This window comes from Myotis myotis, unplaced genomic scaffold (assembly GCF_014108235.1).
Source record: "Myotis myotis isolate mMyoMyo1 unplaced genomic scaffold, mMyoMyo1.p scaffold_m19_p_5, whole genome shotgun sequence".
NCBI lineage: Eukaryota > Metazoa > Chordata > Mammalia > Chiroptera > Vespertilionidae > Myotis > Myotis myotis.
Genome location: NW_023416357.1, coordinates 6,285,717 through 6,302,164, shown reverse-complemented (window position 1 = coordinate 6,302,164; position 16,448 = coordinate 6,285,717). Strand labels below are relative to the sequence as shown.

General features: G+C 43.5%; 1 protein-coding gene, 1 long non-coding RNA gene and 1 other non-coding gene across 5 annotated transcripts in view; 2 read left to right on the top strand and 1 right to left on the bottom strand.

The window, feature by feature from the left end:
* The window catches only part of CPLANE1 (ciliogenesis and planar polarity effector 1), a 76,638-nt gene extending 65,245 nt beyond the window's left edge, over window positions 1-11,393 (top strand). For both annotated transcript variants that reach the window (XM_036309084.1, XM_036309086.1), the window contains 9 exons: window positions 421-451; window positions 936-1,067; window positions 3,031-3,196; window positions 5,157-5,215; window positions 5,836-5,997; window positions 7,362-7,486; window positions 8,562-8,648; window positions 10,380-10,552; window positions 10,960-11,393. In XM_036309084.1, coding sequence (XP_036164977.1) covers window positions 421-451; window positions 936-1,067; window positions 3,031-3,196; window positions 5,157-5,215; window positions 5,836-5,997; window positions 7,362-7,486; window positions 8,562-8,648; window positions 10,380-10,552; window positions 10,960-11,133 — 1,109 coding nt within the window. In that variant the 3' untranslated portion in view covers window positions 11,134-11,393. The remainder of the gene's footprint in view (window positions 1-420; window positions 452-935; window positions 1,068-3,030; window positions 3,197-5,156; window positions 5,216-5,835; window positions 5,998-7,361; window positions 7,487-8,561; window positions 8,649-10,379; window positions 10,553-10,959) is intronic.
* LOC118656179 lies at window positions 3,044-11,047 on the bottom strand. 2 transcript variants are annotated; one of them, XR_004967541.1, is made up of 6 exons: window positions 10,940-11,047; window positions 9,718-9,860; window positions 8,895-8,987; window positions 6,209-6,430; window positions 5,280-5,431; window positions 3,044-3,254 (listed from the first exon to the last, which is right to left on the bottom strand). It is a non-coding gene; the product is annotated as an uncharacterized LOC118656179 (long non-coding RNA). The 2 variants fall into 2 exon arrangements; XR_004967542.1 differs by having other exon boundaries at window positions 3,161-3,254; window positions 4,127-5,431.
* LOC118657170 lies at window positions 5,272-5,434 on the top strand. Its single transcript, XR_004967900.1, has one exon. It is a non-coding gene; the product is annotated as a U1 spliceosomal RNA (small nuclear RNA).
* Window positions 11,394-16,448: the final 5,055 nt, after the last annotated feature.

Genomic DNA, 16,448 nt, shown 5'->3' with positions numbered 1-16,448 from the left:
ATGTGGACATTTCCTACCGAATAGCGTATTCAAGAGGAGGATAAATACACACATATACCTTTAAACCAGTGGTTCTCAACCTTCCTAATGCCACGACCCTTTAATACAGTTCCTTATGTTGTGGTGACCCCCAACCATAAAATTATTTTCGTTGCTACTTCATAACTGTAATTTTGCTACTGTTATGAATCGTAATGTAAATATATGATATGCAGGATGTATTTAGGTGACCCCTGTGAAAGGGTCGTTAGATCCCCAAAGGGGTCTCGACCCACAGGTTGAGAACCACTGCTTTAAACCAATTTGGAGGTTTAAAAATATTTTAATTTCTGTTTATATAATTCCTAAGTCAGGTTAATAATTGAAAGTAGAAAATTAACTGACCTGAAAATTTTTTGAAATAATGTCTTTTTTTTTAAGGTGTGAATAACCATGATGAGTTATTTGAGAGGTAAATATCTTAAGAATTAATCTACAATTTTACTTAAAGCTGGGTATATACTTTCTGGCAATTGCGTTGTTCATATGTATGTGCATGTCTATACCTCATTTTTTTTGTGGATTAAATGAACATAATTAATTCCCGTTGGTAATGAGATGTTTTAAAAAATCTGAGGGCTGTCACACCCCTCACTGTGTTAGCACAGGCAGTAAGGATACCATACGCTGCATTGGCTACATTTTCTTTTACTGTATGTGTATTAAGTTTCTTCAGGCAGGACAGGGAGAACTTGTCTCCTGGGCCTCATGTTGCTTTTGTAAGAGCACATATTGGTCAATTATTGATGATCAGGCTTTTCCACTGAGGATTACTGGATTAAAGAATACAAGGAACAGTATTTATGCTCTCACAGGGCATAGTTTTACATGTTCTTATTGCTGTAGTAAGTGGTAGATACTGACCTACTTCTCTCAAATTGCATTTGCAAATGAAGCGTTTCAGCAGATCCACTCCAGATGACGGGGCTGACTGACATTGCAGACATTATTGATGACCTTATCACCAAAGATGGAGTTTCCAGCAAAGAGCTGGGCTTAACAGAACAACAAGCCAGGAGCATCTCTAGGTAACCCTGAATACTTTTGTTAGTAATTAATTTCTAACCATTTAAAATGTTTATGGTTCAAGAATATTCAAAATTAGCCACATTTTACTGAAACAGATTCAAAGCTTAAATAGGTCTTTTTCTTTATCATGAGCACATTTTGTGATGTTTGTTTCGCTCCTCCCCTCCCCAGAACACAGACTGGTTACTTTCCCTTACAGGGTGCATCTGCATCGTGTGCATTTTCCCAAACCCTCAGCACTGAGTACAGCACACATTTCATCCTATTTCTCCTAGTTAGCCATCTGCAAGCAGAGGGGGCGGTCAGCAACGGGCTTTACACCAGAAATGGGAGCCAGCCAGAGGTCTGACTTAGTGGTCCAGACATGAGATGGCTCAGGTGGGAAGTGCAGGGCCCCAAGCGTGAGTAAACCTGGCGACTGTCGGGAGGAAGTGAGAATGACTCTGCTTGGGTGACAGTGTGATGATGTCTGTGGTGTTGGGTAGAAGGCGCCAGGAGAACATTCAGTTGGTAATGTTCATTGGTACTTAGTTTTAGGTCCTCCCAGAAGCAGATGCCAAAATGAGGTTTAGATGATAGATTTATTTGGAGGAACCCCTGTGAGGGACTATGGGAGGTGGAGAGAGTGGTCAGACTTCAGTGCCGGTGCGGCTCCGACCCCGGTGAAAGGGTCACCAGGATCAGCCCAGATTCGGTGACTCACCGGGAGGACTCGGAATTCAACCAGGCACGCGCACAGCTATACTCACTGCAGCAAAAGGATACTAAGCCAAATCAGCAAAGGGAATAGGTACATGGAGAAATTCCAGGGGAAACCAGGCACAGGCTCCCGCACACAGGACACACTGCCTCCAGCGGTAGCTTGTGACAACATGTATGAACTGCTGTGTCCCGGGGAGGCCTGTCCAGAGACCCAGTGCCCACAGGTTTTACTGGGGAGGGGAGGAGCGATACGTAAACATCAGAAAATGTTTCGTGATAAAGAAAAAAATCTATTTTAAGCTTTGAAGACGTTTCAATGAAATATGGCTAATTTTGAATATTCTTGAACCATAAACATTTTGGCATCTGCTTCTGGGAGGACCTAAAACTAAGTAACGATGAACCTTACGAACTGAATGTTCTCCTGGCACCTTACACCTAGAACTGTGTTCATTTTCTGTCTTGCTAAGGAAATGTGCATACCGAGCCCAGACTCCCAGGAGGACAGCATGCATTCATGTGAAACACATCGTTTATATCCATGACCCACCTTCCTAGGGTGGTGCCGTCTTTGCACCCTGGGTGCCGAGTTTGCTTTCTTGGACTCTCAGTCCTACTCGAGTCAGCTCTTATCCTCAGAGAAGCAGAAGCCTCGTGGGACTAGCTGTCCATGAGGTTTACCGGGAGAAATGCATGTGAGGGGGAAGGTGGAGAGGCAGCGAAGCACAGTACAGTGCTGGCCCCTCCTGTGGCTTGGAGGGAAGGAAGAGAGGTCGCCCTCAGGAGGCTGGATCTAGCGGGCAGCTGTGTAGAAGTTATGCCTGTAGGAAGGTTTTGGAAATCATTGAGATAATCCAGAAACAGATTACAGACTAAGAAGTCCGAAGCAGCCCCTTGGAAGACATTAGTCTCGAGTGGTGAGCACAGAAGAAGGGGCCAGTGTAAGGTGCTGCATAGAGTTTTGAGTTAGAAAGGATCAGGGAAGAGAGAGTGCAAAGCAGAAAGGAAAAGCCAGATTGTATCAACTGTTAAAGAGAAGTCCAGTGGGATGAAGACTGGAGAGGCCACTGGTGACCCTCCCAAGCTCATTTCCAGGGATTTCAGGGGACAGGTTGGAGCAAGTTGACCAGGGGTTATAATTGTATACTACTTTTTGAGATGGGACAGAATCTTAACAAATAAACAGTATGTAGTTGTGGTACTGCTTATGTCCATCACACATTTAAAGTCAAGCAATACTCTGCCTGTTACATTCATCAGGATTCAGCAATCTTCCGGTAGCCGACCTGGAAGAACTGCCAAGGAGAGAAGAGAGATTCAAGTCTGGATGAGAAGAAAGCGGAGAGAGAGGATGGCGGAGTACTTACACGAGCTGGCGGAGAGGAGGGGGCAGGAGCACGACCCCTTCTGCCCCAGGAGCAACGCGGTGAGTCTGCAGGGTCAGGGACAAGGGGACATCACAGGATGCCTGTGGTTTTTTCTGGCTAAATTTAGGAAAAGGATGAACAAAATTTAAATGCATTTTTAATTTGACAGAAAAGTCAGCATTTTACTTAAGTTAGGAAATTACCTTAACAAAAGGTAGCAGAGTATTGCACAACCTATGTTCCATTGAATTATTATCTTAAGTACAGTGGGGCCTTGACTTACAAGTTTAATTCGTTCCAAGACCGAACTCGTTAAGGAGCTCGTTAACTCAAATTACTCTGTCAACTCAATGCAAAAAATCGGCCAAGAGACAGATGGTATCTCAAAACACTCGCTAGTCGGGACACTCGTAAGTCAAGGCCCCACTGTACTTTTTCTCCTGCAGACCAACCATGGCTCTACCATTTTACACAAATGAGGAGCTTGAGGAGCTGGAACTACTCCTGTGACGGTCGGAGTAGTTCCCCCATTTACACCGAGTCTGTTGCAGCTGAATACATGTGTGTGGGGGGAGCCATTTAAAACCTGTTTCTATCTGTACCTTCCCTACAGAACACCTTAAAAAGTATGGCCCAGTCATGTACCAGCAGAACAAGGGCACAGTGTGCTCCCTGTCCCTCAGACTGCCCCTCTGCTCACTGAGCTCTGCTGTGGCCTTTCCTGGCTGGGTCGGAGGTGCTTCTAACGGTGACGCAGCAGCCTTCTCGCAGTCATCCCAGTGCTGGGAACGTCCCAGTCAGGTTCATCTCGATTACAGTTCATCTTTTACTTTCCAACATGAAATAAAATAAGTACTTCATTCTTTTTAGCATCATTCCATAAGTGAATTTTCCAGATAAGATTGTCACATTTAAGCACCAAATGGTGCAGAAGTAGGTGAACTAGTATTTACAGTGTTTACTTCGCAGCGTAAAGGTAGTTTACTTACCTGTGTCTGCAGAGAGCATGCTGATGCCGATGTAACATTTTGTTAGTAGCTCTGAGAACATGGGGATGACCTTCAGGGCTGCTGAGGTACATAACCAGAATCTTAAAGTGCATGTGGATATGTGTGTGTTTTCTCCAGCCCATGGGTCAGGGGTCGGGAGGTCTGATATCACCCTCCCTGCCAGCCAAACAAATACCCAAGAGGGTCAGAGTTGTGTCCAAATTAAGAATAAATAGACTCTGGTTTATAAACTTTGTGATGTATCCTTCAAGATCCCGTACCTCATTTATTCGTAGCTTCTATTTGGGTAAAGGTATGGGAATAGTGAGGGGTTAATGTAATTAAAAACATCATAATTTGTTACTGACTATTATATAGGATCTCGAGAAAGTGAATTCACTTCTGTGCGCACCTTTTTATACATAAAATTTGTATGAGAAGACTTAACCTCATCAGCAACTCAACATAAGTCTTACTACCGAACATTAAGATGTATATAGCAACGTTTGCTAGTTTGCCTCTTGGTGCCTAAGTTTTGAAGAGTACAGTCACAATGAATTCACTGCAGTAAGTTTCTGGTGACCATTTTGAAACATCAAAATGATGGTTTCAGAAGTTTGGTTCATTTCTGCTTTATCAACCAAGCTGGTGGTGAGATTAATCACCAGATTGAGTACGAAGTAGAGGTGTCTCCATCCTTAATAGGTTCTTATTTTCCCTTTTAAATGCAGCCGATAAGGATCTCTATTCCAGAAAACATACTAATTTAGCTACTAAAGTAGATTTTGCATTCCACTCACTAAATTGGATTTTATTTAATTACATGATGCTTTAACATTTTCATGTTTTGTGCTGGGGTCAGAACCTTCATGAAATTTGACAGTATTTTGCACTATTTCCTAAATGATAAAATTATGTTTTAACCTCCTGTCAACATTGGTTAGTGGAATTTTCATGTTTTCCATGAATCATAATGGTTTAATTGTTTGTACTGTGCAATAATGAGCTAACTGGATTATTTCTTACACAGTTTTACATGACTTCAAGGGAAATCAGGCTGAGTCAAAAGATGAAGCATGAAAAGGACAGGTGAGTGGTAGTCCCCTCTCTGGCTTGCTCACCTGAGGCATAGAAAACGCCTGTGGATACTGACCTGGGCGGGAGAGACCATGATCACGAAGGTGGTTTTCCCGGGGTGAGGCTTGTCCGTTGCCCTCCGGATGTGCTGACCCCTGTGATTTCCCCAAATGTCGGACACCCGACTGCATAATCTGTGGCAGTGGGGGACTGCGTTCGCGCTCTCCCCTAAAAAAAAAAAAGCCTAAGGAATTCCGATTTCCATAGTGTTCCCTTTTTTGTCAACTATGGGATGTGCTGCAAGGAAAATAATTAGACTCCACTAGCCAAGTTAGGAATTTGTTTTCAAATATTATTTCCTCCATTCAGTTTTTATGAGTTTTATTTCTGGATTCCCCTCGTCCAATGCAGATCATGTGGATGCATTTTGAAACTACCTCAAAGGCCACGGCTACAGGCACCTTTAATACCGCGTAAAGGTCTTCAGACATATGAACCTGAATATTATATTTGAAGTGCATTTGAAAAGCATTGAAAAAAACACATGCTAAGTGGTCTTCAAACACTGTGTTCCTTCTAGAAATATGAACTGAAAGTGACTTATTAAATGTTGTTTAATTCTTTCCCTAAAGATTGCTACTCTGTGACCACTACAGTCGTCGAATTTCACAAGCGTACAGTCTGATGAATGAACTGCTGTCCGAGTCGGTACCGGTACCAGCACAGAAGCCATCGCCCGGCAAGCCCAGGACTGCTCACACTTGCAGGCTGCAAAGCTCCCTTTCTCCAAGAAGGTAAGATAAGGGTTATGTCATTTGGCAAGACAACGTCAGGCGTGCTAAGAAATGAAGTGCTTTTGTGACCCAGGTTCACTGTATTTGCATCTACCCTGCTCAGAATTATGATAAAGTGAAGAGAAAAATGGCTTCTAATTATGATTTCTTTATAAGTGCATACAATTATCAAGGAAGAAGACAGTGGCATTAAATCTCTAAGACACCTTACCTAATGCAGTTTTGATGTCCATTCAATCCCTTCTTCTTCCCTGTCGTTTTTGTTAATATTTCCTCCTGTAACTTGCGTCCTGTTTGCTCTCCACTAGGCTCCACTCTTGCAGAAACGGTTCCACCGGCTTGCCACTCCTCCCTCTGCCTCCTCCTCCTGCCTGTCCCGGGGTTGCTGATTCACTTGTAGATACTGTTACATAATTCTTCCTAAGTTAATGACCTGCAGTAGGTTTGGACATGAGTTCATTAGGCAGGAATTAAACAGGGAATGCTAAAGCTAAAGAAAAGCACTCAAGTGTAGGTTCTTACACATGGCAAACAAACACAAAACTATACTTGCTGGTGATTTATATGATGAACAACAATAGGCAATACAGTGTTGTTAAATATGACTACCTTTTGACAAAATAAAGATTATAATTGCGTAACTTAAGAGGCTAGAGGAGATGTACCCAACACAAACCTAGATGCTGTCTGGTCACTAAGGTGTACTCAAAATACCAGATGCCCTTTGTTTTCTTTTGTGTTGCTTTTTTGAAATATATTTTTATTGATTTCATAGAGGAAGGGAGAGAGAAAAACATCAATGATGAGAGAGAATCACTGATCGGTTGCCTTCTGTACGGGATGGAGACCAGAAATTCAACTGTGACCTCCTGGTTCATAGGTCAACGCTCAACCACTGAGCCACGATGGCCGGGCCCAGATGCCCTTTGAATCTTTTCTAGAATAAAGTAGGGTCTTAAATACACAATAACTAGAGAATTTTTAAAATTGATTTGAGGGGGAGAGAGAGAAACATTGATCAGTTGCATCCTTCACGCCCCCTGACTGGGCATTGAACCTGCTACCTTTTGGTGTACAGGATGAGGCTCTAACCAACTGAGTCACCCGGCCAGGGCAGTACATATATAATTTGAAATAGATGGAGAACAAAAATAGTTTATTTGAAAAATACACATGAAGTTTGAGATATGAAGAATAACTTGTTGAGAGTTACTACATACTAAATATATCACTGAGGTACAGAATAAGTGAGTGTATTCATCTGAGGCATAATCTGGGCTTTTTGAAGTACAGTTTTATCACTGATACGATATTCTAGGAATATATTAATAATAATAATAATAATAATGTAATTTCTACTTTAGAGAGACCCGATATGGTCACAACTTTCCAGTAAATCGACCTGGAAAAGTCAGAAATATACCCAAACCAAGTTATATCCCAAAAGGGAAATCTTTTGGGCAACCTCAGGGCTCACCTTGGCCACATGGTAAGACAAAGCTTTTTTATCTTGTATAATTTGGGCCTATTCCTTCTTGTCTCCAGAGTTACATTTTCATTAGTAACAGCTGTAAGTCTTAGTGAAAAGCAATTCTCATTTCAGCAGAATGCAAGACATTGTACTGGGAAATAAGAAAACCCTAGGAATCTTTTAAAACAAATGACCTTTTTGTAATAGCATTTGAACAGTCAGTAAATTAGATATGATTGACTTGGGACTCTGTTTCTGTTGTGTTTGGTTAAAGAACTGGATTTTTCCAAATCAAGTTCTGCAGGGCTGTAAAGTACAGCATAGGGACTATAGTCAATAATATTGCAATAACTGTGTATGGTGCCAGGTGGGTATTAGGCCTATTGGGGGGGAATCACTTCATAAATTATACAAATGATCTGAATCTGATATAAAATAATGTTGAATGTCAACTGTAATTGACAAAAAACCGTTCTGGTAGATTTCAGGATGGATATAAAACAGAAGAGGAATATTAAGCAGCTCTGTTTTTACCCTGTGAACATCCTTTCCCACATTTAAAGATGTTATTTATTGCTAGCCTTCCTTTAGTTTTTGCCATAGTTGAGTTTTGATTACTAAAGTAAAACATACTTAGAGCTACCAGATAGTATAAATGTGTATAGCTTACTTGGTGCCCTCAGATGTTATTTAAAACATACCTCATAGAGTTATTGAGGATGATAAGTAAAACATTTTGCATAACAAACATTGAATCGTTGCTATTGATTCTGGAATTTAAGAAACCATAGTCAGTCATTCTCTCGGTACAGTTTACCGTGGCATCGGTGGGTGTTCACACTCATGGACTTAGTGCCTGAGCTCAGGCCGCGAGATGTTGTCCCAGGACAGGTGCCTTTGGAAAGCACCATGGCTGTGCTGTAAGGAAACCACGACTCGGTGTCTGCCTTCCTTCATCTGCACTTTTGTTCTGCTTTCTTGGTTTTGAATAAAATCCACCCCTCAGAGGCTTCTGCCCTCGAAGGTCTTACAGTAGGATGTGTGAACAATCACGCACACACGCCAGGGTGAAGATGCTTGCCTGTCTTTGCAGGAACTATCACTTTTACCCAGAAAAAAGCTGGTGGAGCCAGAGGGGCGCGGAGAAAGGCTGTGCACGCTCCAGTCACCTTCCGTAAAGGTAAGAGGTTCTTGAAGTTAATATTAAACCTTTAAAAGCCATAAATCACTCTTAGAAATTTCAAATATAGGTTCCAGAATGAAAGGTGGGGCTCAGAATGAGAAGAGGCTGTGGAGTTAGCTTGGAATCCTAGGTCATTACTTACTCCTTAGCCCGGGGCAGTTCCAGGACATTTGTGTGAACTTCCATTTTCTCACCTGCAAAGTGTGGATTATAACAGTGCGAGCGTGTATGTGAGGGGCTCACCACAGTGCTCAGCAAGGTGCTAGGGTCACACAGTCATGGAACGCAGGCCTGATTCTGCTCCATCTTTGGATACTTGCTCAAGTTAGCTGTGCTCTGGTCAATGAGAGAGAGGGAAATTATGATCTTAACTAGAGGCCCAGTGCATGAATTCATGCAACAGTGGGGTCCCTCAGCCTGGCCTGCAGGATCAGGCCGAAACCGGCTCTCCAACATCCCTGGAGGGGTCCCGGATTGCGAGAGGGCGCAGTCCAGGCTGAGGGACCCCACCAGTGCACCATTGGGGCTGGAGAGGGACACAGGAGGTTGGCCAGCTAGGGAGGGACTGCGGGAGGGCTCCAGGGTGTGTCTGACCCATCCTGATTGGCCGAACTCCAGCAGCAAGCTCACCTACTGGTCGGAGCATCTGCCCCCTGGTGGTCAGTGCATGTTATAGCAAGCAGTTGAGCGGCCTTAGTATATTACTCGATTGGTTGAATGGACGACCAGACACTTAGCATATTAGGCTTTTATTATATAGGATTCCTATTGTCTCCCTCTAGCCCAGTGGTTGCCAACCTTTCAGACCTCATGGACCACCGGTTGGCAACTGCTGCTCCAAAGGTTTCCTGAAACCAGCAATCGCCAACCGTCCAGACCTCACGGACCACTAGTTGGCGACCACTGCTCTAGCCCATCCTTACCCCATGTTACTCTTCACAGTTCTATAAAAACCTGGTAGACAGAACCAGGGAAACACACATAAGTTCAAGGGACTGAGTGTAGGTAAAACATTTAGCCCATAGTAAATCCAAAATGGGGTCTTATATTTTGGAGGTATCCTTACCTTTAAGTGTATGCGGTTGGTAAAGCTGTAAAAGGCCAAACTTCACTCTGTTACCTCTTCTTCTCCTCTTTGGGAAGTCACGTATGATGGGAAGTAAACAGGTCCCACGTCATGGGTGTTCCTTAGGTCATCTTGGTGAGGGGCTGTGGAACATAAGTGTCTTGGGGCGAGCTCTGCCAGGCCTCGTGCAGAGAGCTCCGTGGGTGGATGGATTTGCTCCCGGGCCTCTGGCACTGGCTGGGGGAGTTTCTTTTCTACAAAGTACTTACGTTCAGTAGGGAGGCAGAGGGCCACCCTGTGGTCACTGCACTTACCCCGACGCCTGTGCCGAAGGCAGACTGTAGTAGGCATGAAGCCTAACATCACTCCTCGGAAGTGTCCACAAGCCCTCCCTGTGGAGGCAACTCCTCCACAGCTCTGTTCTGTGGCCCCTTCTCCTACTCTCTCATCTTAGAGGTTACTGTTCCTTTTAAAATCGAAACAGGTGGCCAGAATTCAAGTTCCTTCTCCTGCAGGACAGGAATTGTTAGAACTCTAAAGCGAACTATAACCAAACCCTGTGGTTCAAATAGTAGGTAAAATGTGACTGCCGTGGATTTGATGATAAACATCACAATAAATGAACGAGTCCCAATGTATGCCTTGTTCTTTTCCCTTGTTAGGCTCTACTGCTCCCTGTCTACAGCATTCAGAACAGCACAGGAGTGCTGGGCTTGGCCCTCACACCGAGCAGGTGTGTGCAGAGGACGAGAGAGAAGAGACTGTGGTGAGTCCCTGGCTGGTGCCCTCAGACATCCGCAGGATTCTACATGGAAGTCACAGTTCCCTTCTACAGGTAAGCATCGGCCGGAGCTCAGGTTGCCTAGTGCTTCCTCTGTACGGCAGGTTTTTGTTGTGTGTGGGTGTTTTTTTTTGGGGGTGGGGGGGTATTTTTCTGTGGGATGTAGAGATATAGAAGGATTGTGAGGACAGTTTGAAATGGTGATTCAAAGCAACTAATGTGATTTATCTTTTAGAATTTTCCTTGACTTTGTATTTTCTTTTTAACTAAAAGATCACCAAAATGTAAGAACAGATTATTTACTAAGGTATAAACACCCATTCTGTCCTGGGCAGCCACAGCCCTGTCTCCCACCACACTTCCCTCTCCATCTGGTGGATGAGCAACTGAAGACATGGTTCACGTTCTGTGTATTTTTCTCAGGCTAGGACTACCACTTACTATCTTTCTCAATTTGCTAGGACTTGTCACCAACGGAAGAAGAGCCAGCGTCCCCTACTGGAGAGGGTGGCATGGACAGTGTGTCTGAGAGCACTGGCAGCATCCTCAGCAAGCTCGACTGGAATGCCATCGAAGACATGGTTGCCAACGTGGAAGACAAGAGCCTGTCCGTCCACTGGGCCCTGGATCTGTAAGGCCTACACGCATTCTGTCTCCAGGGCCAGCAGCGCAGTGGTGTGGGCTGGAGGGAGGGAAGAAATGCAGAAAGTGACGTGAATTAACTACCTGCAGCCATATCTTACCTGGACAAGTCATTTCAAGGAGGAAAATAAACATTTCTCAATAATTTTGCCTTCATGGAAAAGGGTTATTTAATTATAGATGTATTATATGTTTTTGCATTTGACTTATGTAATTTTTTAAATGATAAAATAAAATTCACCTTTCAAGCCGAGTTCTCAATGTTTAAGCTCCTTTACTATCCCAAGTTTGAGGGAAAAACTTATATGGGTAAAGGTAGGAGGAGAAAAGAAATCACAGTCTTACTGGAGGCACTCAAAATGAACTCCACTCTAACTCTGAAACACCCTACAGTTCAGCTGGGCGGGGCCTGGCCGGGGCATGAAAGGAACCAGCACCTCCACCAATCCTGAACTAAAGTAAACATCCCTGTAGGTCTGGCCTCTGCCTGCACCCGACAGCCTTGGAGGCAGAAGCAGGGTTGGATGCTTTGGGTGGGAAAGAAAGGGAATATGACTCCTGACTCCAGGAGGACCCTGTTAACTTTGTAAAAACCATGGTGCCAGAGGACTTTGGTCAAGATAGTGGGTCAGGTAAACGCTGTCCTCACCATATCAAAATTGCAACCTAAATTATAAAACCACCTAAATATCTGAACAGGAGTCCCATAACTAAGGATATAAAGAAGCAGCCACGCCCTAACCGGTTTGGCTCAGTGGATAGAGCTGCGGACTGAAGGGTCCCAGGTTTGATTCCAGTCAAGGGCTTGTACCTTGGTTGCGGGCACATCCCCAGAAGGGGGTGTGCAGGAGGCAGCTGATTGATGTTTCTAACTCTCTATCCTCCCTTCCTCTCTGTAAAAAATTAATAAAATATATTGAAGAAAAAAAAGCAGCCACCTTGAGGCTGGTGGGAGGAGAGAGATCTTGGCTGCAGGGCTCCCCAAGAGGAGCAAGCGTCTCCCAGTCCCACACTGCTCTGCCCAGCCCTTGGTTCTCATAACGGGAAGGGGAGTCCCCATAACAACTGGTTGTGAAAACCAGGGGGCTTATGTCCGAGTGAGATGGAGGGTTACTGGAGACCCAGCCACTGCAGGTCTTAAAGGGCCCATATACAGACTCACTTGCTGTAGGCTCCTGTGCAGAGGCGGCAGCATCGTGTCAGGGACATAGGGGACTAAATTGATTAGCTTCAGGGCAAGAGATGAAAGTGGTGGCAGGCACTATTGTTTCTTTGTTGAACCACACCCACCTAGCCAGCCCAGGTGCCAAATCTGAGCTCTCCATTAGCCTAACACTAATGCCAGCACCATCTGGCCTTGGTGTGCCATGTACCTCTTGCCAAGATACTCCAAGCCTGACATAAGTGGTGACTGGTTTCAACTTACATTTTAAGTCCCATCAAGTAGCCCCACACCCAGCATAAGCAGTGGCCAGTCTTGGCTGGGCATGTAGCCTCAATTAAGTGGCCATAAAGCGGGCACAAATGGCAGGTAGCCTCAGCTCACATTGTGGTGCCCACCACACGGTCCCAAGCCTGATACTAGTGGCAGCCAGCCTTGGTTCACTAAATAGGCACCAAGCCTGCACAAGCAGCTACCAACCGCAGATCACTGTAGCACCTACCAGACAACCTTAAGATGGGCACAAGTGATGGCTGACGTTGATCTGCACTGTAGCCCCTCTAAAGAAGCTTCAGACCAGACCAGAGCACCCCCTCCCCAACCAGCTCCACAAACCACATATCCAGAGGGCAGACTTGGCTGGCACTACAACCCCACTAAAGCAACTTCCACTCATCAGAGGTGGTCATGGCCAGCCCTCATAGCCGGTCAGCCTGAGGGTCAATCCCACCCACTGATGTGTCAACAGCAATCACGGCTCAACCATAACAGGCGGGTATACACAACCTACACAGGGGGCGAGGGGTGGGCATAGTTTGGGTGATTAGAAAGATTGTGCCACTGGGCCCCACAAGACACCTACCACATAAGGCCACTCTGCCAAGCCCCGGAAGTACAGCAGGTCTACCTAAAACAGGAATGAATAGGGAGTCACGCTAAAGGAGACAAAGGAACATGCTCCAAAATGAAAGGCCAGGACAAAAACTCCAGAAAAAGAAACAAAATGGAGACAAACAATCTATTAGATGCACAGTTCAAAACACTGATTATAAGAATGAAATAGACCAATTAAAAACTAGTAAGACCTGAAACCATAAAACTGACATCGCTCTCAGCAAAGGAAACCGTAAAACAAAAATACAACCTACTTAATTGGAGAACATATTCACCAGTGATACACCTGATAAGAAGTTAATATCCAAAATTTATAAAGAACTCATACAATTCAACACCAACCCCCCAAAATCCAATTAAAAAATGGGCAGAGGACCTGAATAGACACTTCTCCAAAGAGGACAACAGATGGCTAATACAAATGCAAATTAAATCCACAATGAGATGTCACACCTGTCAGAATGGTTATTGTCAATAAAGCAACAAGTAACTGTTGTGGAGGATGTGAAGAAAGAAAAGGGAACCCTTGTGAACTGTTGGTGGGATTGCAAATTGGTAAACAGTATGGAGGTTCCTGAAAAAAATTAAAAATAGAATTATCATATGACCCTGCAATCCCCCTCCTGAGTATTTCTAGCCAAAGAAATCCAAAACACTAATTCAAAAAGATATATGCAGCCTTATTTACAATAGCCAAGATATGGAAGCATAAGTGGTCATCAATAGACAATTGGATAAAGAAGATGTGGTACTTGCCCAGCCAGTGTTGCTCAGTTGGTTGAGCACCATCCCATGCACCAGGCAGGAACGCGGTTGCTGGTTCAATTCCCGGTCAGGGCACATGTCCGGGTTGCGGGCTCCCTTCTTCTCTCTGATATCAATAAAAACATGTTAAAAGGAAAAAAGAAAATATGGTACATATATACAATGGAATGAAAAGAATAAAATCTTACCATTTGTGACAACATGGATGGGCCTGGGGGGTATTATGCTGTGAAATAAACCAGTCAGAAAAAGATAAATATCATATGATTTCACTAATATGTGGAACCTAAAAGACAAAACAAACTCATAGGTATAGGAAAGAAACTAATGCTTGCCAGATGGGAGGGAGGTTGGGGGACTGAATGAAAAAGGTGAAGGGAATAACAGTACAGATTGACAGTTATAAAGAAGTTATAAGAATGTAAAGTACAGCCCTAGCCGGTTTGGCTCACTGGATAGAGAGTCGGGCTGAGGACTGAAGGGTTCCAGGTTCGATTCCGGTCAAGGGCATGTACCTTGGTTGCAGGCACATCCCCAGTAGGTGGTGTGCAGGAGGCAGCTGATCGATGCTTCTCTCTCATCGATGTTTCTAACTCCCTATCCCTCTCCCTTTCTCTCTGTAAAAAATCAATAAAATATATATTTAAAAAAAAAAAAAAGAATGTAAAGTACAGCATAGGGAATCTTACCTAATAATAGACAAACATGTAAATTGACCATCCCTCTGCTACGCTCACCAGCCAATCAGGAGAGCATGCAAATTAACCCAACAAAGATGGCGGTTAATTTGCATATGTAGGCATGAAGCAGCGGAGCGAAGACTGAAGGCCCTGGCTGGAGCAGTGAAGACTGAAGGCTCTGTCTGGAGCGAAGGCCTAGGTCCCGGGTGCCAGAAGAAAACCGGTGCCGGCAGCCAGGGGAAGGGAAGGCCTATTGCACAAATCTCTTCATGCAACGGGCCTCTAGTATAGTTAATAATATTGCAATTGCCGAAACTGGTTTGGCTCAGTGGATAGAGCGTCAGCCTGCGGACTGAAAGGTCCCAGGTTTGATTCCAGTCAAGGGCATGTACCTGGGTTGCGGGTACATCCCCAGTAGGAGATGTGGAAGAGGCAGCTGAACGATGTTTCTCTCTCATCGATGTTTCTAACTCTCTATCTCTCTCCCTTCCTCTCTGTAAAAAATCAATAAAATATATTAAAAAAATAATATTGCAATAATACTGGACTTATCAGGGTATCAACCTCAGTATTAAATGATATAAATGTCTAACCACTATGCTGTGTACCTAAAACTAATATATTATTTTATGTTAACTGTAATAAATAAATTGTTTAATAAAATGGTGCCAGAGCTGCCCTGACTGGTTTGGCTCAGTGGATAGAGCATCGGCCTGCGGGCTGAAGGGTCCCAGATTCTATTATGGTCAAGGGCATGTACCTTGGTTGTGGGCACATCCCCAGTGGGGGGTGTGCAGGAGGCAGCTGATCAATGTTTCTCTCTCATCGATGTTTCTAACTCTCTATCCCTCTCCCTTCCTCTCTGTAAAAAAATCAATAAAATATATTTTTAAAAAATGGTGCCAGAGCTTTGAGTAGTTTTTGGTACTGCAGCAAAACAATGTCATAATTTTGGAGATAATTTTTTTGAGAAGAAACTAGAAACTTTCACCCACTTGTCAATTTTTTGTATAGTATCAAAGAATGTTATTATCTGAAAAGGCTATTAAAGATTCCTCCTTTTCCAACTACATAACTGTATAATGCCAGATTTTTCATATACTTTGACCAAAACAACATATGCAACAGGTTGAATGCAGAAGCTGGTATGAGAATTAAGCTGTCTTCTCAAATATTAAAGAGATTTATAAAATTAGAAAACAATGCTCCTCTCTTCACTAAACTTTTTGGAAAGTAGGTATTTTTATGAATATGTGTTATATGTTAACGTAAAAAGGAGTCACTCTCACTGGCTGGTGTAGCTCAGTTGTCCCAAGCAAGAAAAAGTTTGATTCCTGGTCAGGGCACATGCCCTGGTTGCAGGCTGGATCCTCAATTAGGGGGCGTGCAGGAAGCAGTGATCGAAGTTTCTCTCTCTGCCTCTCCCTTTCTAAAATCAATAAAAACATATTTAAACAACAGTTTTAAGAGTCACTGTAATTTAAAATAAATATTTATACTTTTTTCTCAGTTTTAATTTCTAACATGATAACTATTAATAGATAAATCCACATAAATAGTTTTATGTGTATAAAGAGAACAAAAAGTTTGAGAACTGCTGCTTTAGGGCTAACAATATGAATACTTAATCTATAAGACTAGAACATTCCTCCACCTTACACTGCTATAACAGTTCACTCTCATCACTTCACAAACCCGTTTTATAAAATTACAATTCCTTTTACTTGCCCACTCCTGATTTAAACATTCTGTTTGTCTTTTAAGGATATTACCATTCCTAGTACTTTTTCCTTTTTTCTTGTAGACC